Here is a 23,607-nt window from a genome sequence, read left to right on the forward strand (position 1 = left end):
CGTGTTAAATCCCTGGCATCTTTAGATAAGTCATATTAGGAAAGCCTAGAGAGCTGCTACCACTCAGGGTAGACCATGGGTGCTGGCGAACTACAACTTCCATAATTCCTGATCACTGAACATGCTGGTTGGGACTGATGGGAGTTGTAGTCCAAACGTCATCCAGAGCATGGAACCTTTGTTCCTCCTGATGTTGTTGAACTACAACTGCTATCAGCTCAAGGGGCCAATGATTTAACTCAGTTTAATACAGCTTCCAATGTACTCATGAAGAGAGCAAATGACATGATTTCCAAGTCCCAAAGTGAGATATATGGCAAAACACTGCAGAGCAGAATGCCTTTGATTCAGAGTTCCATTCAGACAATCATAACTTTTTCCAATATACTCTTATATTTCCTCCTCACACTCCCAAGTCAATCAATATTTCACCACCACAGAGCATGCTCTAACCTCATTTTACTATTCTGGAGTGCTCCTTCAGGATATTTCTTTTATACTTGTGTAAACTCTATGTTTTTTCTAAGCTTACTAATACCTCACATGTGTGTTTGTCTGGGAGCAGTGCCATTCTGGTGTGTGAAGGTCCACATTGTAGAATGCTGTTATTAATATACAATGTAGCATACTGTGAGTTCATTGTGCTCTACAGCAACAAACAGCCAGCTTTCCTGCCCTAGTGGAATCATAGAATTGTAGGATTGGTTGACTCCAAGAGTCATCTAGTTGCCTTCTGTAGTAAACAAGAGTGAAATGATAATCATGCTTCCTTTTTAAAAATTCCTCATTAACTTTATTTGTCAGCATATATGCTGTTGTAAACAAAATCTGCCCTTTTTCCCTCATGGAAAAAGTGGGTTCCCTATCGGTAGGAGAAAATAACAGAAGCAAATCAGAGAATATTGAGAAGCAAAGCAGGAAAGAGGAGGAACCCAGAACAAATGTGTGCCAGCCCTTATACAGTGGTACCTTGGGTTAAGAACTTAATTCATTCTGGAGGTCCGTTATTAACCTGAAACTGTTCTTAACCTGAGGTACCACTTTAGCTAATGTGGCCTCCCGCTGCCGCCGTTGCACGATTTCTGTTCTTATCCTGAGCAAAGTTCTTAACCCAAGGTACTATTTCTGGGTTTGCAGAGTCTGTAACCTGAAGCGTATGTAACCCGAGGTACCACTGTATAGACTTTTGAAATTGCCCACCCTCAAACTCAAGACCACCCCCAGAAACATCATACATACATCACAGAAGGGGTGTAGCCCAAGACCACCACCCCAATACATCATACATAAATCACAGAAAGAGGTGGTTTCCAGGAAAATCCTGTCTGGCAAAAAACCGTCAATGGTCACTGATTGGATCACACGGGCAGCCTGGCCATTCTTTTGTCATGATAAATACTTAATTCCTGAGCCAGGTCACAGGCTCACCCTATTCACACCTTAAATGTGCCCTTAAGGCTGGATTTGTGAGCACAGAGACAATGAGGTTTTTTTTTTTTTTCATTTCCTCCCTCCTTGCAGAGAAACATTTGGTCAGTTTGGGAGAGTCAAAATGGTTTCAGGACTGTCTTCCTGTACTGTTTTGGACATGTGGTTTATATATTTATGTACATGTTTGCCTTGTACATTTAATTTACATATTTGAGACCTTAAATTCTTGTAACAATGCACAGGTATGATCCACTGTGAAATGATTCCTTGCTCCACAAACTAAACATAACATTAAATATATTTTACCTAAATGTCCCCACTGTGGGAATTAAGACTCTACAGAATTATGTGGAAAAGAGCCCGGTTGTTTGACTCTTTAATTAGTTCTATTTTTACTCCTATAAAAACTACAGAAGACACTCCCTGTTTAAAGTTTAAATAACAAATAAGTTTTACTTAGTGCACTTGCAGGTTAAAACTCTGAGGCAAACAGCAGTGCAACACTTCAGCTGCTTTCACACAAAAGGCTGTTCATAACTGTCATAACTGTATCCACTGACATAACTTGCCTCAGATGTATGACATCACAGAGTTCTACTGCCCTTGTATTAACCCTTTGATTAGCATCTTGGATGCTTCCATCTCACCCCTCCCCTCCCCTAATGCAAATACGATCTGTACTTCAGGCTGATAATTATAAAAAAACGCAAGCCAGCAAGGAGGACGAAACTATCTACCAAGTCCAACTTCCCACTCGTCCTGCTCAGGATGATGCTATGTGCATTTATTATTTTATTATTATGTTTTTTAAAATGTAGGTGAAAAGTGGAGGCGCACTTCACGTCGCTCCTGAACTGCAATAAAAAAAAAGAAAGCATGGAGGCGTGGCGGGAACCGGGACCATCCCCTCAACCAATTTCTGTCCAGGAAATAAAGGGGGTGGGACACGCGCCTCCTCACCCTTTCCCCTGCAAAAAGGCAGAGAGGAGAGAGCGGTGAGACGGAGAGGTTGTTTCTCAAGGAGCTCCAGCTCCTCCGCTCGCGTGTGCGCGAGGCAACTCCGAAGCCAAGGAAGCAAGAGGGTTTGGGGCGCTGGGAAGGCGAGGCAAAGGAAGGACCAAAGACCAGGAGGACGAAGAGTTGCTGCAAGCAGCAAGAACCAGGACCAGGGCAAGCGGCGTGGTTCGGGAGACCAGCCGACACACTTCGCCGGGGAGATGCAGCACTCCGGAGGCGGCAACCCCGCCTCTTCCCGCGAAGAAACATCACCAGAGCCTGGAGCGCGGGACTCCCCAACCACCCCGCCTGGGCACGAGAAGGACTCGCGCCCCCAGCGCCGTCAGCGTCGCCGCCGCCGCCGCCGCCAGCAGCACCACCAGCACCAACAGCAGCAGCAGCAGCAGCAGCCGCCCGGCAACATGAGCACTTCCGGTAGGTCAGAGGGCAGGAGGAAAAGCGGGTGCCAGGTGGCCGGGGGGGGGGACGACGTTGGGGCGCGGGGCCTGGTCGGGGGCGAGCGGGTGAGTGAGAGAAATAGGGCAGGGTGTTCGGGAGTGTGTCCCCCCCCCCACCGCGGGCTCCGCACACACGGAGCGCGAGTTCCCCTTGCCGAAGAGCCCCCTCAGCCGCCTCTTTCGGAGCTTCCGGGCGGGGTTGGTCTCCCAGCATGCCGAGCGGCCGGATGTACCGCCATGTTTTGGGCTCCCTGCCTCTTGTGCCTATAGTATTGACAATAATAAGCGGCGCGGCGGCCTCCCTTGTTCGTTTCCCCCTCTCCCGGCCGCGAAGGAGGTGGCGGGGAAGCGAGAGGGAGCGGGAAAGGGAGCCCGGCTCCCCTCTCCGCCCCTCCTCGGGAGAGAGGTGATCTCGGGGAAAGGAGCGAGGCAGAGAGTGGAGGGGACCCTGGCCGCCTCCGGGAGCTGAGAAAGTGAGGGGACGGGCAGAGGCAGGGTCGCTGAGAGAGGTTCGCGGGAGTCCGGGGCAGGGTGGCCAGGCGGAGCTGCCCTTCCCCTCTCGGGGAGCCAGACGCCTTTTCTGAGAGATCGATCCGAGCGAGAAGGGGTGAAGGGAAGGCCGGCAAGGGCTTCCTTTCCTCCTGAGTGGGAAGAGAAGAGAAGCGAACCGGCTGGCAAGGAGGCACTTGTTCTGCCTGGACAGACGAGGCAGAGATCTTCCGCGACTTGCTCTTCCTACCTGTCCCACCAGAAGGATTTGATGCCCTTCAGCCTGCTCACCTCTGTGGTGTTCATGTTTCCCACAGGTTTCACTTCCCCCAGCCCCTCAGCAGCAGCAGCTCAGGAGGTCAGACCTGCCACTGATGGTAGTAGTAGCAGCAGCAGCAGTGGTGGCGGCGGTGGCGCCTCGTCTTCTTCCAAGAAAAGAAAGCTAAATAGTAATAGCAGCAGCACTGATAGAGAAGAGGTTGAATCCATCACCTCCTGCTCCTCCGTTCTTCCCAGAAATAACTCTTCCACATCCTCTATTGCTACTACTACTACCACGACCATCACCACCACCACCACCCCTGCCACCTCTGCCTCCTGTTCCTCCTCATCAGGAGTCGCCTCTTCCAACCATTACCTGCAGAAGAAGTTGCGCTTTGAGGACTCCTTGGATTATTTTGGACTTGATGCGAAGATGGCTGAAGAGTCTTCCTCCTCCTCTTCCTCCTTGTCACCTGCTGCCTCTTCTCAGCAGCACCAGCAGCAGCAGTTCAAAAACAAAAGCCTCTTAATTTCCTCAGCTGTGGGACACCACGCAAATGGCCTGACCAAAGCTGCCTCTTCCACTGTCTCCAGTTTTGCCAACAGTAAACCTGGGTCAGCCAAGAAGTTAGTGATCAAGAACTTTAAAGGTAACATGGTTATTTCATTCCTTATCTCTGAAATGTGTATCTACATAAAGAGGGGTGGCACGCACTTTGCAGAAATCTTTGGTGTGTGGGATCATATTCACCACTCTGCCACGGAATCCCTTGTTAGAGGAAACCAGACCACTTACCAGGGATCCATTACAATTTTATCCCCAAGTGTAGTGCTTTCTTTTTTGCCAAACAAAAAAAGCGTCAGGTGTTCATTCATATAGCTGGTTTGAAAAAGATATGTTTTGTGGAGTTAACTCTCCCTGTAATTGGTGGTTGCAGAGGGGAGGGACAGGAATTTTTCATTCCTTCTCCAAAGGCTCTAAAAATGAAACCAGTCCCCCTCAACATATCCCCAGCTCTTCACTATACATCCATGCTCCGGTTTCCCCTTTCTTGCTGCAGTTCTCGAATTAACTGGAATGTGAAGCTTTTAAAAGTATGACAAAAAGATATAATATTGAAGACAGACTATTTTTAAGTTGCTGCTTTGAAAAACTTAGATTGATGCATATGCTTCTGTTTCTTAAACATGTTTGTGAAATTACAGCTCTTTTCCATAATCATGTGTTTAGAGATTTTTAAACAAAGTTGTATGCTATTTCCTGCAGCTGCATGTGAGGATCCTTGCTCTGAAGTACTAGTATGCAGTGCTGGTACAGAACAGGGCAGAGCATCCTTGACCTCCTAAAATCATACACTGGGAGTTTTCATTAGAATGAGGTAGCAGCTATTTCATCCTTTCCTTATTTCTCAGTCAGTTTAGGATAAAATTGTAGGGATACAATCATTTCCACAAATAGAATGTGAATCCTGTACAGTTGTTTGCCAGAGACATTCATCTTGGATGGTAGGGAAGGAAATGAGAGGATCCTATCATTTCTGGAATTTTGTATTTTCTCGAGGCATGTGTGTCTCCATAGTTTGAGAATATTCCCTCTAATGTTTGGTTGAGTCCCAAGTAAAAAGCTTAAAATTATTCTTGTAATCCGCATACATATATTTATTACATGGAGGAGGCTAGATGGAAAATGAGAGGAAGCCAAAGAATTTTGCCTGGACACTCAGGTTTTTAAAGCAGCATGTAATGTGGGTGTTAAATTAGGGTTGTAGCACTCCTTGGATAGAATGAGTTCTGTTTGGTTCTGGTTCTGAAAAGAAATTCCTATGCTCATAATGTGCTTAGAGGCACCCTGCTCTTTAATTCTAACTGCACCTCTTTTGCACTTGTCGCTGGTTGGCAAATCTTGAGAGTCTAATAAAAATAGTAGATCTGAGCAGTGGGAAGATTGCCCATTCCTAACCAAAAGTCTCAAAGCTAGGTACTGTAACTTCAAATGGGGTAGTAATGTTAATTTGTTGCAGTAAAAAGACAAAAAAGCCATGGGGGACCTGATGTACCAACCTTAATTCTGTTGTTGTTAGTTTTTTTAAAACTGTTTCTAATATTATGTTGCAACTGCTGCAACCCACCTTAGGGTGAATGGTGGATATAACATTCTCTAGTGAATTTTGATATCTGTATGCGTAAGGGATGGGAGTTTATGGATATACACATACCAAGAATGATAAAGCAGGCTTTGATGTATTAATCTCTGACTTTGAAGAGCTTCATTATGTCTCTGAAAAAATATATTTTGTTTTTAAATATCTGTCTCAAAACATTTCTGCTTTCTAATCAAGTTAATTAACTTGCTTTTTTAAAGGAAGTATCTTACTTCAGGAAATGATAGAGTATATTGGCTGTTTCTTACTTCTAAGTACCTTCCATCACTCTACAAAAGAAAAACAATACAGATGGTCCTTATTTTTGTAATTATAAAAAATATTTTTATAATTTTGGCCTCACCACCATACACACATTCCTGTTTGTCTACCCTTAACATGCAGGTCAAGCTGTCTTTTGTTAAACTGTGTTTGCCTTTCCCAGACACTTTCCACTCATTTCTTTGCTTCTGACTGGTAAATATGAATCTTGCATTTCCATTTCCTGACTCGTGTATATATACAAGTCCAGTTCTCACTGAGCGTCCATTTGACTCTTTTTATGCTTCTTTTGGGCAAATGCCTCACTGACAAATAAATGGTACCAAGCATGTATGTATTGTGAAGAATCTGTATTTCTTTTCCTTTCCTTGCTGTATATATACTATTCTTGCCACAATTGAAGAGTGTAGAAATGTCTGTGGATGAGGATAGGATACATCTTCAGCTGAAATGGTAGATCTAGAAAGGGAACATCATCTGCTAGCATATAAACTGTACTGCAAATCTGATGTTCAAGCCACACCACATGAGGAATATGCACAGTTCCTCAAGAGCTGCTTATTAGTAGCTCTGGCTACTAATCAGTTTGATCTTACATTATGTTGAAATGATGCTAAGTCAATAAGAACATTTGTATGGCTTGGTTTTCAAACTCCATACAAATGATATGCTTAAGGGGGCATTTTAAAATTGATCCATGAAACTGGCAGCACATGAGGAATGAATCTTATCTACTTCGTAAGTAGGATATAGTATTTAGAACGTGGTAAGATAAAAGCCAGTACCTTGAATCCTGCCTTGAAGACTTGCATATTGGAATACTTGTGTAATGTGCTCTTTGTGATATTTCCGTTTCATGAGACAGGCATTGTCTGTATACTGAAGATTCTGAAAAATAATCAAGAAAGCTTTGCACACAATACATTACAGCAGCTGATTTTTTAAAACATAAATGCTTTTTAGTTCTGAATTACGGGAGCAGGGATAGGCAATCCAAGGCAATCTAGTTTTGTACTGGTCAACTATTGCTTAATAGAACTGTCAAGTTCAGTAGCAAAGTCCCCATGATCTGCAATCCATTTGGTAAAGGTAAAGGGACCCCTGACCATTAGGTCCAGTCGTGGCCGACTCTGGGGTTGCGGTGCTCATCTCACTTTATTGGCCGAGGGAGCTGGCATACAGCTTCTGGGTCATGTGGCCAGCATGACTAAGCCGATTCTGGCGAACCAGAGCAGAGCATGGAAACGCTGGAGTGGGTACCTATTTATCTGCTTGCACTTTGATGTGCTTTCAAACTGCTAGGAGCAGGGACCGAACAACAGGAGCTCACCCCATCGCAGGGATTCAAACCGCCGACCTTCTGATCGACAAGTCCTAGGCTCTGTGGTTTAACCCACAGCGCCACCCGCATCCCGCAATCCATTTGACTCATCCCAAATTCAACCATTTCACCATTCTGATGGGTCAGTTTAGCAGAGATCTGTATTGTTCAGAGACAATGTCTAGTTTTCATTTGTTTACTTGCAAGTGACTATTGTGACCTGGCTACTGATGGGGCAGAAACTGGTACGTTGAGCATCTCCTAGAGGGATTATTTGTATGTAAGCATAAGTACAAATGCTTCCTTGATTATGAGTTTTGACAAAGAAGTAAATCTTGTGGGTCACTATTGAAAGCTCACTAAATGGCCTTTGGTCTGCTCCAGAAAGGCTGTTCTTATGTTCTTAAATTATATATTTGATGTAAAGGACACTAATTTTTAATATCTTGCAGATAAACCTAAACTGCCTGAAAATTACACAGATGAAACCTGGCAAAAACTGAAGGAAGCTGTAGAAGCTATTCAGAACAGTACTTCAATTAAGTACAACTTAGAAGAGCTCTATCAGGTAAGTGACAAAACTTGTAGCATTCAATAACATAGGTAAAGCCGTACTAGACTGTAAACATCCCTGAGGTTTTTAGCCCACTTTCTAGGGCCTCAAACTATCTGGGTTTGAAGTGTGGATAAGGACCCATAATCACTCAGTGAAGACCAGGTTGGACTGATGGTACTTCAGAAAACTAACGAGAGCTCCTTCACAAATTCATCAAGCCAGATATACTTTTTCCACCAACACAGTAAAATATTCAGATGTTCATCTGAATTGCTTTTTTCTGGTACATTCACTATGGTTCAGGCACTCTAGAATTTGTAGTGGCTCTTCAACAAAACAGTGAAGACTGGTCACAATTTTAGGTGTCCTGCACTTCAGAGAGGGACAAACTACAGTTTGAAGTACATCTTCAGGAGTACTATGCTGGCATGACCAAAGATTCTCAGGATAGATAGGATGATAAGCTTCACAGGGAAACAAAGGTTCTGCTTATTGCTGGGACGACAACTTCCATCTCAGTTTGTTTCTTGTTCCTAGTGTGCTGACACAGACCTATTGTGAGGCTGAAACATTGGAGGCAGGGAGGCTCTTTTAACATGAAATTGAAGTAGAACTTCCCCAGTTTTTTGATATTATTTATTAGTAATATATGTATATATTATATATTGCACACTTGTTTAAAGTACAGTGGTACCTCGGGTTAAGTACTTAATTCATTCCGGAGGTCCGTTCTTAACCTGGAACTGTTCTTAACCTGAAGCACCACTTTAGCTTATGGGACCTCCTGCTGCCGCGCTGCCGGAGCACGATTTCTGTTCTCATCCTGAGGCAAAGTTCTTAACCTGAGGTAATATTTCTGGGTTAGCGGAGTCTGTAACCTGAAGCATATGTAACCCGAGGTACCACTGTATCAAAATGGTGTTCGGCACATATAATAGAACATAAAAAATGTCATAAAACATTAAGAGGAATTGTTGGTACTTGCAGAAATATGAGGTCATCCACCTCTCTGCAGCACTCAAAATACTTTTAATGCTAGTGGGAATGTAAATTAGTGTACTACCATTAGTTTACTCTTCAAATGAGTAAAGTTAAAGTAATCTGAAAAAGCTAGAAAGGCAAGTTGTCATAAGTAGATCCAAGTTACAGTATCGCTAAAAATGGGGAACTTAATTTGCTTACTGACTTTTTTATTTTGTATTTACCTACTCCTAGAGAAGCAGGAAGCAATGATGAAATGTTTCAAACACGTGGGATTTTGCTTGTTTTTATAGGAAGCACACTTAAGATATCAAAAGACATAACTTCAGTAGTCCCTTTTACTACAAATGCTTGGTATATTCTTTTCTTTGTTGCCTTAAAAGTAACAGATTCCCTTACCTTAAAGAAGCAGCATTTACCATAATTTTCGCTCTATAGGACACACCTTGTTTTAGATGGGGAGAACAAGAAACCCCCCCCCTCTCTGCTCAGCGCCCCTTCAGCGAAGCGGCAGGAGAAACGCAGCTCCTTCCATTTCTCCTCCCGCTTCGCTGAAGGGGCGCTGCGCAGCTCTCCCTCTCTGCTGAAGCCAGGAGAGTCTTGCTCTCCTGGCTTCAGCAAAAGGAACCTGCTGCGCTCCGGAGGCTTCAGGCGGAGTCTTGCTCTCCCGGCTTCAGCATAAGGAACCCGAAGCCTCTGGAGCGCGGAGGGAGCGCTCCCTCTGTACTTTGGAGGCTTCGCGTTGCTATCGCTGAAGCCAAGGAGCCTGCATTCGCTCCATAGGACGCACACACATTTTCCCTTAATTTTTGGAGGGGAAAAAGTGTGTCCTATAGAGTGAAAAATACGGTATATGCAGAGTTAAGCATTTGTATCATTTTCGTGTATATTTTACAGGATTACCTCATCTTCTTTATCACTTACCATCCCTTCTTCCCTATCTGTTCCTATATTATTTTGAATGCATGTTTTTTCTCTCTCACTTTAGTTTTGCCAGTTAACTGTTGAGTTTTTTGTAGAACCACAGTATTTCACAGACCCACTAAGCCTTTGCTTAAGACTTTATAATCTGATTGTGTGCGCTTCTATGGAATTACTTTGCATCTTCACTGATTTTTGGAAACATAACCTTTACTTTGGGTTTTGTGAATGTCAAAGGAAAGATTCTTAATCTGCATGCAGTTTGTATTCAGTTTGTTCAATACCTGTCTTTCAAAGGTCTTCTTAATGTAGAGTATTCTGTAGCTATTCAGGTTAATAACTGTGTAGGATTTTGAATCTTTGAAACTACTATTTGGATATCACTTGTTAAGTGTACTTTTTATCCAAGGGGGGGTGTTGAATTATTTCTTAAATTATCACTATTATCACTATTAAGAAGTGAACATTATTCCATAGGATAGTATAATCAAAAGACTGAACAAAAATAATGACTGAAACATTGGCTATTTGATGTTGCTATTTTAAAATGGAGGGGACGCAGGTGGCGCTGTGGGTTAAAGCCTCAGCGCCTAGGGCTTGCGGCGGGGGTGCGCTCCCGCTGCTCGGTCCCAGCGCCTGCCAACCTAGCAGTTTGAAAGCACCTCCGGGTGCAAGTAGATAAATAGGGACCGCTTACCAGCGGGAAGGTAAACGGCGTTTCCGTGTGCGGCTCTGGCTCTGGCTCTGGCCAGAGCAGCGATGTCACGCTGGCCACGTGACCCAGAAGTGTCTCCGGACAGCGCTGGCCCCTGGCCTCTTAAGTGAGATGGGCGCACAACCCCAGAGTCTGTCAAGACTGGCCCGTACGGGCAGGGGTACCTTTACCTTTATTTTAAAATGGGGGTGGGAAGGATTTTGTTAGAGTGCTTCTTGTTGCATGGCTGTTTAGGACAAAAGTTCCTAACATTTAAAATATAAAAACAACACTCAGTTATTATTATTAATTTTTTTTAATTAGTTTTTTACCCACAAAGTTCTCAAAGTGAGTTACAAGATTAGATACAGCAGATAAAAGCAATAAAAGCCAGAAAATGTAAAACAATGTATAGTGCAAAATACAGAAAATGCTAACACAGTAACATACGAATAAGTCCTATTACTTGTGATACAAATCTGATACGCATACGTCTCCTGACATAACTTTCAAATGGAGTAAAGTCCAAATTTTACAGTTGCATAGTTGGAGTTGGAATGGCCTCGAGCAGGCAGCCCTTGCTTCTAAGAGCTGTTGTTCTAATTGGCTTGTGGGAATCTCTCTTGCCTCAGAAGACAAAACTAGATTTAATTGGCTTAAGTTACAAGAAGGTAGATTTTGGTTGAACTTTCGGAGAAACATCTTAATGGTTGGATAAATTCAACCATAGAACCAATTACAAGATAGGCTTTCCATTGTTGAAACCCTGCAGGCACTGGCTGGGCAGGCCAGCATCTTCCGACAGGGTTGGGAGAGAATGCTGCCAGTCAGTGTAGATGCTACTGTGCTGGATGGGCCAGTGATCTCACTATATACAAGACTGCTTCCTATGTTCCTCTGGATTTTCTGCCTCAAGCAGGGAATGGGACTACGTGGCCTACGAAAACTGTGTCAGCTCTTGAATTCACATAGGTAGAATACTGTACTAGGTTGATTAACATATATTCCAAGCTTTGGGGCTGGTGGGAGAACCTTCAACATCTTTTCTCCTTGGGAGTCCCTTAAAAGAAATAGTAACTAGAAATTGAGTTGTAGGCATACCACGCAAATTGTCTTGTGGCTTATCTCCATGTTTCTCTTACCTCTTACTTTGAGAAGGGTGTCTTGCTACGTTATTGATAATGTTAATGCATTGTGCTTTCTGCCACACAGCAATTACTGAGAATTAATTATCAAAGCATTCAGTTGGCATTCTGCTTTATTATTTATTTGTAGCATTTGTACCCTGCTCTTTAGCCAGAAAGGCCTCTAAAATGACTTACATAAAATCAAAACAAGACACTCTTTACCTACAGGTTTACAATCTGAGAAAACAACCAAACAAACCCTACAACACACAAGGGGAAAAGGATGGAAGAGGAAAATAAAAATAAAAACTCTGGCACCAATTTCTAGACTGTTTTTCCTATATACCTGTCGGCACAGTTCAGAGGCAGATGGTGCCTGATGCTGGGCTTCCAGCAGAGCCAATGGACTGACCCTGCTTACTCTCCCATTGAGGCAGTCTGGTGGAATGGCTTCCCCCAGAAGACAGTTGAGGGAGAGGAGGCTTGATGGGTCTAGTCAGTGTGTCACAGCAGAGCCTGTGTAATGAGCTCCGCTTCTTAGCTGTACATTAGGAAATAATGGTTATTTAGCAGAGTAATTGACTACCTCCGGAGGTAGCAGGTCTCCTTTTGCTGGAGTTTTTAAGGCAAGAATTGCGTGGTCATCTGTTAGAGATGCAGGAGTTTCATCTTGTATTGTAGATCCTTCACTGAACAGGGGCTTGGACTAGATAAGCGCTTTTTCTAACACATTCCATAGACGAGCCTTGTGGAAGATAGTTAAAAGCTCATTTAAGGGTTATTTGGGGATAAACCTGCATGTTTTCAACCAGTACTTGTGACATCTTAGGGTAAGATATCCTAGTATATTTTTATATGTATGTTCTGTGGAAATCTGTCAGCCTCCTAAGGTTAAGGCCTTAGGGGACCCCTCTCTAGTATGTGTTCAAAGTGATCTCTCAGCTAGCACCAGATATTTTTACAGCAAAGTAACTGTATTTCCTATTGACACTATTCATTTGCATCTATTTTTAACATGTGTTAAAAATAGTTATATAAGTTGCTGGTGATGTGAATACTTGATAAAACTGTTTTGCTAAAGAGCAGCTGCCCGGTAAATGTAGCCAGTTCCAAATGTGCATTTTAATGCACGATTATGTATGCCACAGCAACAAGATATTTTTCTCCCACATTCCTCAAAAAGATTCTTACGAGTATTGTTTTGATCAGCAATATACTCCTTAGTGCACTACTTCCCCTGCTGGCAAAAATCCTTGTAAAGCAACACTAGATTATTTGAGTCTCCCACTTCTTCAAACCCTCTTAGGAGAGCTTTGAGGTGAACTTATTCATACCAGTCCCCTTCTCTCAAATGTGCTAAATTTCAGATTAGTGAATAAATTTGGATCTCCTTTTCCAAGATTTGTCTTAATTTAGTCCATAATAATTTATTTAAACTTCTTCATCAGTAGACCTGGTGCTTTTGCAGAAGAAGGGAACAAGTGACATAAACAAAAGAAAGATTTCTGTCCTGAAGTCCCAACAATCACTATGCTTTAACATGGGGAGGGCAAGAGGTTAGAATTAATATGAGCAAATACAACTAACATGTACATAGACTTTGTTTTAGTTGATAAGGGTACTTAGCATTTATAGACAATGTTCACAGAGGTAGCTATATTACTGTTGCAGCAAAACAAAAGAATCTTGTAGACTCTTGAAGGCTTGCAAATGTATTATGGTATAATATTTCTGGTCCACAAAAGATTATGCCACAATAAATTTGCTAGCCTTTAAGGCTAACAAAGGGATTATCTGATCCATAATCCCTGACCATTGGCCATGCTGATGTGGATGGAGTCCATCATCTGGAGGGTCACATGTTCATGTTTCAGTGTGTTTCAAGGCTTCTTGTAGTATTTACATGGTGTAGTTGAAGTGTTCATAAGTGCTTTGTGTTCTTATTTGATGAGTACTGTCTCCATATACCAGCAAACAACTGAAATGACATTTGAATAATTTTAAAATACAGCACCTAAAATAAAACACAACAAATATATTCCTTGTGGTTTCAACAGCCAGTAAAACAGTAAATTCAAGCAGGCTTCAATAGTAACACCCAGCAGATATTTGTTGCATGGAAGCATAACCATATTTACTTTGAAGTAAATTCCGTTGCGGAAAATGCAGTTTAAGTAAAGGTAAAGGGACCCCTGATCATTAGGTCCAGTCGTGACTGACTCTGGGGTTGCGGTGCTCATCTCGCTTTACTGGCCGAGGGAGCCGGCATACAGCTTCCAGGTCATGTGGCCAGCATGACTAAACCGCTTCTGGCGAACCAGAGCAGGGCACAGAAACGCCGTTTACCTTCCCGCCAGAGCGGTACCTATTTATCTACTTGCACTTTGATGTGCTTTCGAACTGCTAGGTTGGCAGGAGCAGGGACCCAGCAACGGGAGCTCACCCCGTCACGGAGATTCGAACTGCTGACCTTCTGATCGGCAAGTCCTAGGCTCTGTGGTTTAACCCATAGTGCCACCCGCGTCCCTCAAAATGCAGTTTACTTACTAGTAAATGTTCTTAAAATTGCAGCGTTGGTTTTAGAGTAGCGTACAAATAATTTTATGTTTGAACTATAATTGTGAATCTTTGCTAAGCAAAATTAAGGCTATGAAGTCTTCATCACTGGGTCCTGTTTGGGCTGCATGTCCTTTAAGTGTCAGAGTTCTTTGTCTAAAATGTTGCTCATTTGCTAGTCTGATATTCCATTGTTTTCTTCCATTTTCTTCTTCACGATGTTACTGTAGTTATATTAAATGAGCTCAGTCAGCTGAAAGGCACTCAGCCCAGGGGAGCGTGAATGCAACTGCAGTGCATTCTGGCATGTATTTTTGTTCTGTGAACTAACAGCAAAATTGAGAGCCAGATCTTTGGGGTCCCATTTTAAGTGAGTAGTGTATATGCAGAAAGTATCCAAAGACTGCAAATGACTTGAGACCTGTGAGCAGACGTCCATTCACATACTGGGGATTTCCCACGCCCATTGTAGTTCTTGGCACCTCCTGAAAAGCCACTCTTGTGGGTTAGTCATATTCATTTAATTGGGTCTAATCAAAGTAGGTCTAGTTTTGAATACCACCCTTAACTTTGATCTCTAATTGTCTAGTGATGCCCCCACATCGGATAGGCATGTTTTTTTAAAACTCGCTGGGAAGAATCATTTTGACTTGTGTTTTTCTGAGAGCTGGCATGTATAGAAAAAGTTACGAATTGTAGATGGAGTCCTGCAAATGTTGGTGGAGCTTTTTTTCACGTGTCCTCCTTTTCCTTTTTTTAGGCTGTTGAAAATCTCTGCTCATATAAGATTTCTGCAAATTTGTACAAGCAGTTAAGACAGATTTGTGAAGACCATATCAAAGCACAGATCCATCAGTTCAGAGAATATCCTTTTTGTGTAGTAAGTCTGTTTGTGGACTTCATTTTTATAATGCCTGAAATCCAGATACACACACACATCTGTGTTCTTCTGTGTTTCCCTCTGAGCATCTTCCCTGTCAAACTTCAGGGTGGATATTTACATCCTTGGAGTCTTAAAAATCAGTTTAGTGTCTAGGATAGAGTCTTTTGAAACAATAAGTACTGGGAAGTAGGTCTAAAGATTTGGTGCTCATATCCTCTGAGGCTGTGTATATGCTTATGATATTACTAGATCACAATGCTTTGAATATGGGTATTATCAAATGTGGACACCTAACTTGAAAGGTAAGGTAAGTTCTTTCATAATTTTAAAGCTATTGAGTTCAATGGAATTGTGTCGTCACAAGTCTTTGATTAACATAGTGGCCCATTAAATTAGAATGGTGGTCTCTTGGCCCTTAGCTGATTTTAAATAAACATTTTTTTCATGATCACATCCTAGCCTAAAACAAAGGCTTTAAAATTGGGCTGGCAGTTTCTTTTGTTTCTACTGAGTTTTCCAGCGATGACGCAGAAGAACAATGTCATCAGGCATTGGTGTTGTCCCAGTTGTTGTGTTAAATTTCTTAACTCCTTCATCATGGATTCATTGGACAGTGTTCTTTTTCTCAAGAAAATAGACAAATGTTGGCAAGACCACTGCAGACAAATGGTAAGGCTTGTTTTCCTTCCAAATAATACTTTTGTGAACTTCGATCCCAGATGGTTTCCCCCCACGAACACCTGCAACTTCCTGAAAACTGCATTGCCAGTTGGAACAGGAACTATCTTGAGTAGCTTTCCAGGGGTCACAGATAGATGTGGAGGCAGGGGAGATCATTAGCTGTGCAGAAAGAGAAGTGCTTTCTGCTCACAGATATTTAGGCAAATAGAACTTTTTGTTTTATACCAATATTAGGAAATGATGCAAGCAATTATATATTTAGGACCTATTTTTGTTGTATTGCTTTTGTGTCCTGACATCTAGGCATTCAGTTCTCAACTCTTGGCGACAGTTTCTGTTACTTCGAATCTGGTACATTAAGCTGCTTAATTTTTAGGAGTCCCTTAGGAAGGTAACCCTTTTTGCAATGCGTCTCAGTAATTTTAAAAGGGCAGCGCCATAAAACCTGCTTAAAGAAGTATTTCATCAGAATATTATATGAAGAATTAGATTAAAATGTGCCCTCACTTCAGTCTCTGGATGGAATGAAGTTTCCCCAGGTGACAGGAAGTGCAGCAGCTTTTCAGTGTCTCTTACCCTGTCCTGGTTGTGGAAACCTGCACATTAATGGGGCAAGTAAGAGGATGTGCACCATTCATCTTAAGGAACATGGTAAAGCAAGAGGGAGGAGTCGGTCAGTTCATATGTTTGACTTTCTAAAGTTGCAGTCAATAAAGCATATTTGGAAGCAAGGCCTGTTAAAATTGGTGGCCTTTCCAACCAAGTAATCATGTTTAGGATCAGGGCACAAGAATGATCTTGCTTTATGTCAAAATGTTTATGGCTTGATTTTTTTTCCCCCTCCCCCTTACAGATAATGATTAGAAGTATCTTTTTGTTCCTGGATCGAACATACGTTCTTCAAAATTCAATGCTGCCATCAATTTGGTGAGAATGAAAAGAGAAGTATTGATTTTAGACTTCCAAATGCTTTGTCAAAAATATAGATTCAGTTTTTCTTCCCTTCCATTGTGATTGAGAGTCACAGTGAACTGACTGTGAATAGAGAATCTTTGTAGCATGCCTGGTATATATGTTTTCTTTGCTATCCTGACCACCCATATTTTCACAAGGGGTGTGTGTGGCAGTTTAAAGCTAAAGTTAAGCTAAACCAATTTCATATTTGGAAAGTATCAACTAGCTCCAGAACGGTGAATGAGGTCACTGTGCATATTGTTTGGATACCAAGAATGGCAGCAGTGCTACATGTTGGGAACAATTGAGCCATCAAGAACCAGCTTGGCAAAAGGGTCTCGTGTCTTCTGGCACCGTGTTCAAACATTACAATAAGCCGTACACAAGCCATTTATGCCTGCGTCTTGCCTCTCCACCAGCACTGTGGAGAAATAAAGAACAATTAGCATTGTTTCTTTTGTTCCTGGTTTTTCAATCACTGTTTGCGTGAGCACAACAATTCCTGGTTCAGGTATAATGCCAAGCAGGTGTTATCATGGTTTGTTTCCTCTGCATGTTCACAGTGAGAAGCAAAACAATCCAGGTTGACGCATTCATGGTAAACCATTAATTATGCTTTACTATGAAACGGGCCAGTGGCAAAAGCAAATAGCAATTTAGTCTTGAAATTTTAAAACAGGTGATGCAAAAGTAGAATGCTGCTAGCCTGGAACAATTGACTGCTTGTTTTTGTTTTTAACCGTGTAGTTAAGCATGCTTAACAAAATGCAGACCTTTGGGTTATGCCCTCCAGAGCTCTACTCATTGTCTGTGTACTTATTTAAAATCTCCTCAGTGACTTTTACAGGAACAAAATGTGTCAGAGTTTGGTTTAGAGCCTTGTGTTCCCAGTGCAGTATCAGTGTTATAAGTGGTGCACATTAGGTTGGACCTCAATTTATCATACCGTTTATAGAAGGACTCCTTTCGTGAAAGGAGCTGTAAGTTTTTTTCCAACCTATTTATTGCTTGTATTAAACTTGCTACTATTATTAAATTTTGGAAGCACTCCTTTTGTTTTCTCCCCCAGCCAACTGCCTGTTTTTAATCTTTTAAATCCTATTCTCAACTTAACTCTGGAAGAATTCCTAGTATGTATGTATTTATCCAAATTTCAGGTTATATGAGTAGGTATATCCAATTCATATGAATACATGCCTCTTAAATGCATTTACACACATTTTTTGGTCCTTGGAAAAATGTACAGGTAAAATGGGCCCATTCATATGAATACATGCCTCTTAAATGCATTTACACACATTTTTTGGTCCTTGGAAAAATGTACAGGTAAGAGCTTGCTATGGACATTTACACAGATCACTTAAGGCCTGGTCAACTACTAGTTTCTGAACCCTTTACGAGAATCTGGCTTGCTGGGTTAGGTCATATATGCATGAAAGAGCCAAGGACTCACTTTCTCTTGTGCTGTATTCAGAAAGTAATACCTGATCAGGCCTGTAGATTACTTCTGCAGTTGAGCACTTAGACAAAATAAATGTAGAACAAAGTTGCCTCTCTGTGTTGGTCTCTGCTTCCTTATAATGATTTATTCGTTTCTAGGGATATGGGGCTAGAATTGTTTAGGACTCATATAATTAGCGATCAGAAGGTCCAAAACAAGACCATTGATGGCATCCTTCTGTTGGTTGAGCGAGAGAGGAGCGGCGAGGCTATTGACAGGAGCCTTCTTCGCAGCCTTCTCAGCATGCTTTCAGATCTTCAGGTAAGCAAGGGATGCCCCATCACATTGAACCTGTACGTGTTGTGTTGTGTTGTGTTGTGTTGTGTTGTGTTGTGTTGTGTTGTGTTGTAAACCGTCCTGTGATCTTCTGATGACGGGTGGTGTATAAATTTAATTAATAAATAAATTGAATGAATGAATGAATAATGTCAGAGTAAGCTGTGAGAGCATCCTAAGCAAATGACCCATTTCTGTTTTCCACAGATTTATCAGGATTCTTTTGAACATAGATTCTTAGAAGAAACAAATCGCCTATATGCAGCGGAAGGACAGAGGCTTATGCAAGAAAGAGAGGTATTTTATTATCTTATTGCTCATGGGCACCATGGGGACATTAACCTCCTGGTTAATGAGGGCAGAACAGTAGCTCCCAAGACTTGCTTTGCTGTGCTGACACGGGCTACAATTAAGTATTTCAGCAATAATACGACAATATATAATAATGCCCCTCCAATTTGTTTCTCAGACATTTTCCCCCCAATAAAGGATATACCATTCTCACCTTATTTAACTTTTCTCCATAATTTATTCAATCTGTCAGGTTCCAGAGTACCTCCATCATGTCAACAAACGCTTGGAAGAAGAAGCAGACAGGATTATCACCTACTTGGATCAAAGCACTCAGTAAGTGTGTGGACTCCCTCAACCTGGTGTGTTAAACATGTTAAAAATGACCTCCTGGTTTCAGCATTTCTTTTTGCCAAAGTGTGGTTTAATTTCTAGCAAGGCCACACTCACATCAGTTGTCAGAAATTACATAGTTTCCAGAAGAAAAGACAAGCGTTGACACCATTAAAACCATGAAAAACTTAAACAAGTTCTGGGAATAAATTGTCAAAGATGAGAGTTGTAGCTCATCAACATCGAGAGGGCATTGCATTGGCTACCTCTGCTCTATATGATTTATCTGCTTTATATAAAAGACAGGAGAGACCAGAAGCAGTTTTTTATACACACACACACACACCCCACCAATCTGGACCATAAACACATTGTTAACAAGTAATTGAAATGTTATTGTTTGAAGCATCTAGGTGTTCCAGTTGGGTTGAAAATGGTTAACTGGTAAGCAAAAAGAATGTAATTCTAAACACTTTTTCCTATAGGAAACCACTAATTGCTACTGTAGAAAAGCAGCTGCTAGGTGAACATTTAACAGCCATTCTACAGAAAGGTAACCTATCTTCCTTCATATAAATCTTTCTTCTTACTGCTTCTTCAGGGCTTTCAGTTCCCTATACTAAACAGAAACGACCCATTCAGATTCTAAAGTCCCTCTTGCCCACCCAGTTCATGAAATAGCACTGAACAGTATACGAAATGGTGACTTGCAAGCAGTGGCGTAAGCAAGGCCAGGTGGTACCCAGTGTGGAATTTTTTTTGTCAACCCCCCCCCCCATTTGAAATTATTAAAAGGAAAGATACTTACACAAGTGTTATTTTCTGTTTTATTTACTTAACATTGTGAGCATAAGCACCTAAAATGTTTTTTCCCTAACTTTGTCTCAGAGATTGTATTTTTAATCTCTTTTCAACCATAAAGACATTCTTAAGTGTTGCCTGCTTCCCGCCCCTACCATCCATATCTACCCTATGTGTCTCCTGAGTTTTTTTCATGTTAGTCTCATCCATTTTTCCTAATTTCCTCCCTTCCTTGCTTCAAGACATTCAATTCTTCTGTTATCAATGGTTCTATCTTAGTAGTCAGTTCTGACACTATTTCAATATTTTTATCCATTTGGGCTCGAATCTTGTCTGCTAAATTATCCCAAATTTCCTTCATCTCTTTAATCAATTCTTTCCACACAGAGAAAAGTCCCCTCAATTCCAAGCAAACCTTGTTCCTTGATATGTTTTTAACTACTCAGAATACTCAGGACCGTGTGGAATTCACATAATTTACTCTGCCTTCCCTGGTTCTCAAAACAGTCAGTTTTACAACAGTACCTTATCACCTTGTCAAGGCCGCTTTCCCAGGAAACACCACTTCCTGTACTTTCCTGTACTCTAGTCTGTTCCAAACTTTAAAATTCCAATTTATCTATAAGAATTCTTTGAAAACAAACTCAATCTTCTTTAAACCACTCCAGCCAAGGTGTATTCACAATCCAGTCATAAATCCAGTTGAAGGTAATAAAGAATGGGTTTCAGTTACGGTAATTTTTAGTCTGAATGTCACATCAACAGGCAAATATACCATTGATGCTTGCCTTGAGCCCCGCCCCCCGCTGCTGGCGGCATTGGGCTCCCCATCCCTACTGGACCGACGCTAGTGTCCCCAGAAGCGCAGAGCAGGGCACATAGGAGGAGCAGGCAGTGGCACCCCCCAGGCAGGGCTCTGTGGCATCCCTGCTGCCTCCGCTCTATCGCAGGGGCCCATCCCAGCACATGTTCAGGCAGGGAGAGAAGGGCCAAGCTATGGAGGTGCAAAGGGGATGTAATACAATTCAACCCCGCTCAGTTCCTAGCTGTACGAGGGCGGGGCATGGCCAGGGAGGCCTGGCTGACAGCGCCTGATGCAACTCAGTCTCAACCCCACTCGGTTCCTCAAGGTAATTGCATGTGCGCCCTTCGCCTCAAGTACAAATTCAGAGATGAGTTCAGCCAGCATTTTGTCACCCGCCCCCCTCCTGATGGCACCCAGGGCAGACTGCATTCACCACACACCCCTTGCTACGCCCCTGCTTGCAAGTCCTGTCCTCATTGCAGGTAAGGAGCCACTGTAGTGCCTTCAGATGTGTTTCAGAATGAAAACATAATATTCCTAGGAACAGAAAAAGAGAAAGTTTGGGTATAGGTTGTCCGATAAGATTTGTCAACCCTATATAGCATTAAGAGTTTCAAGGCAATATGGATGTCAACTTTCAGTGGAAGACAAGGGATAGGTGAGATAAACGAAATGTTTTGCTTTCTTGCCTTTTAAAATGGTCATTATGCTTAAGACACCATGCTTTTCAAAGAGAATGAAATCTGCTTTTCCTGCAGGGCAGTTAACATAGGATTACCAGAGAGCCTGTAACCCATATTGGTGGGAGTTGGGTGCATGAGATACAGACAGAAGCATTGTCCATGAGATTCTAGAGCAACATCCAGGAATGCTGCCATTATTGTGCCAAAGCTGATGGAGGGAAAGGGGGTGTTTTTAAAATCACATTTTGCTTACTCTTATGGGGTGTGTGAAAGCACTGAAATGGCTCCCTCTAGCTGTACAGAATGGAAGTGTTTGCTTTGCTTTTATCCCATCCTTTATCCTAGGAGTTTGTGAAGGTGTACATTATTATTCTCCTTGCCACCATTTTTTCAATGTTATCCCATTTTAATGATAAAAAAAACCCATTCTTCACTAGAAATAATGTGGCAGGAGCAGCAGCCTCAGCAATAGATTTAAGACCTTCACTTCTGAAAACTGTCTCATCCAATGTGGTTTCTCAATTCATCTGTTGTCTCACTTTCGGTCTTCTCCCACCTTTTAGACCTGTAGTTTCTTAAATATTCTCAGTTGCATTTGTTTCGTTTGGAGTAATTTAGTAACACATTTTTATCTTGCAGGTTTAAATCACCTTTTGGATGAAAATCGAATTCAGGATTTGTCTCTATTGTATCAGTTGTTCAGTAGGGTGAAAAATGGAGTGCAAGCTCTCTTGCAGCAATGGATTGAATATATAAAGGTATCAATATGTGACTTATTTCAAAAAGTTAACTTGGAGGAGCAAGTCTTAAATTTATTGAGGTGGGGAAAGATGTCTGCAAAATCTTGGTTTATAAGCCATATATGACAAATCATGTGGCTAAGCTGTTGCCATAGTTTTCTAAAATATAGGCTGAACAAGTTTGCATCAACATTGTTGTGAGCACAGTGGGGAGCCATCATCTCTATTGGATCCATTTCATTCCCTTTCTTAATATTCTGAAAATCTTCATGGGTTAACATAAAGCTTCCCTGGCTCACTTTGTACCAGCTTCATTGAGTTGTTGTGGTAATTAAATGGGGGTGTAGGAACCACGTACACCACCTTGAGCTCCTTGAATAAAGGGCAGGGTGTAATGAAATAGGCAATAAATTGATTAGTGCATACTGCTTTTGTGTAAAGCATGCAATGTGTGTCCTTACGCACTGGATCTTGTTCAAACTATATGTGGCATCCAGCACAAGTGTGTGATAAGTAACTTTCCTCCTTCGCAGGCATTCGGCAGCACCATAGTAATCAATCCAGAAAAAGACAAAACCATGGTACAAGAGCTACTAGACTTCAAGGATAAAGTTGATCATATAATTGACATTTGCTTTTTGAAGAACGAGAAGTTTGTTAATGCCATGAAAGAAGCCTTTGAGACCTTCATCAACAAAAGACCAAATAAACCAGCTGAGCTTATAGGTGGTAGTTCTTCTTTTTCTTCTTCTTCTTCTTGTTATTTCAACTTATGAAGACTCCTACTAATAATAGTCTCAAGATGGTAGTGGAAAGCTCAGTGAAGATGCTGAACCATGTAAAAAAGATGAATTGCATGCTAGTAATCATTAGGCATCCAAAACAAAGCTGCTGCTAATACTATAGTGCCGTTACACAAATATATGGAGCAACCACACTTGGAATGCCCTGTACAATTCTCATTCCCTTGCCTCAAAAAGGATATTGTGAAACTGGAAAGGGTTCAGAAAAGGGTGACCAAGATGATCAAGGGAATGAAGTAACTCCCCTTTGAGAAAAGATTACAACATTTGGGGCTCTTTAGTTTGGAGAAAAGGCAAGTGATAGAAGACAGCAACCAACTTGGACAGCAACTCCAGTACTCCTGGAAACATTCATATAATCACAGCTGGCACAATTATAGTCTAGTGAAATACTTATTATAGCTAGCAGATACCTTGTGCAAGGTTGTATTTCTGAGTTTGGTTCTCGATCAGTCTAGTTCCTCTGATGGAGCTTTGCAGCCCCTTGGCTGTGAGAGGGAATAAGAGGGCTGGCTTCCAATCAGACCTGATATTTAAGAATTGGTCATACAGTCATACCTCGGGTTAAAGTAGCTCCAGGTTGAGCGTTTTCGGGTTGCATTCCGCGGTGACCTGGAAGTAACGGAACGGGCTAATTCTGGG

General features: G+C 41.9%; 1 protein-coding gene across 3 annotated transcripts in view; it reads left to right on the plus strand.

Annotated features, from left to right (window-relative positions):
- Window positions 1–2,360: 2,360 nt before the first annotated feature.
- Window positions 2,361–23,607, plus strand: part of CUL4B (cullin 4B) — a 30,551-nt gene continuing 9,304 nt past the window's right edge. For 2 of the 3 annotated variants that reach the window (XM_079962695.1, XM_079962696.1), the window contains exons 1-11: window positions 3,156–4,285; window positions 7,832–7,947; window positions 14,975–15,078; window positions 15,697–15,766; window positions 16,632–16,705; window positions 18,332–18,494; window positions 18,717–18,806; window positions 19,054–19,136; window positions 19,619–19,686; window positions 22,062–22,180; window positions 22,696–22,888. In XM_079962695.1, coding sequence (XP_079818821.1) covers window positions 3,646–4,285; window positions 7,832–7,947; window positions 14,975–15,078; window positions 15,697–15,766; window positions 16,632–16,705; window positions 18,332–18,494; window positions 18,717–18,806; window positions 19,054–19,136; window positions 19,619–19,686; window positions 22,062–22,180; window positions 22,696–22,888 — 1,720 coding nt within the window. In that variant the 5' untranslated portion in view covers window positions 3,156–3,645. Of the gene's footprint in view, window positions 2,863–3,155; window positions 4,286–7,831; window positions 7,948–14,974; window positions 15,079–15,696; window positions 15,767–16,631; window positions 16,706–18,331; window positions 18,495–18,716; window positions 18,807–19,053; window positions 19,137–19,618; window positions 19,687–22,061; window positions 22,181–22,695; window positions 22,889–23,607 lie in introns of those variants that run through there. The other variant, XM_079962697.1, reaches the window with a different exon arrangement.

Source organism: Podarcis cretensis (genome assembly GCF_951804945.1).
Source record: "Podarcis cretensis genome assembly, chromosome: Z".
Taxonomy (NCBI): domain Eukaryota; kingdom Metazoa; phylum Chordata; class Lepidosauria; order Squamata; family Lacertidae; genus Podarcis; species Podarcis cretensis.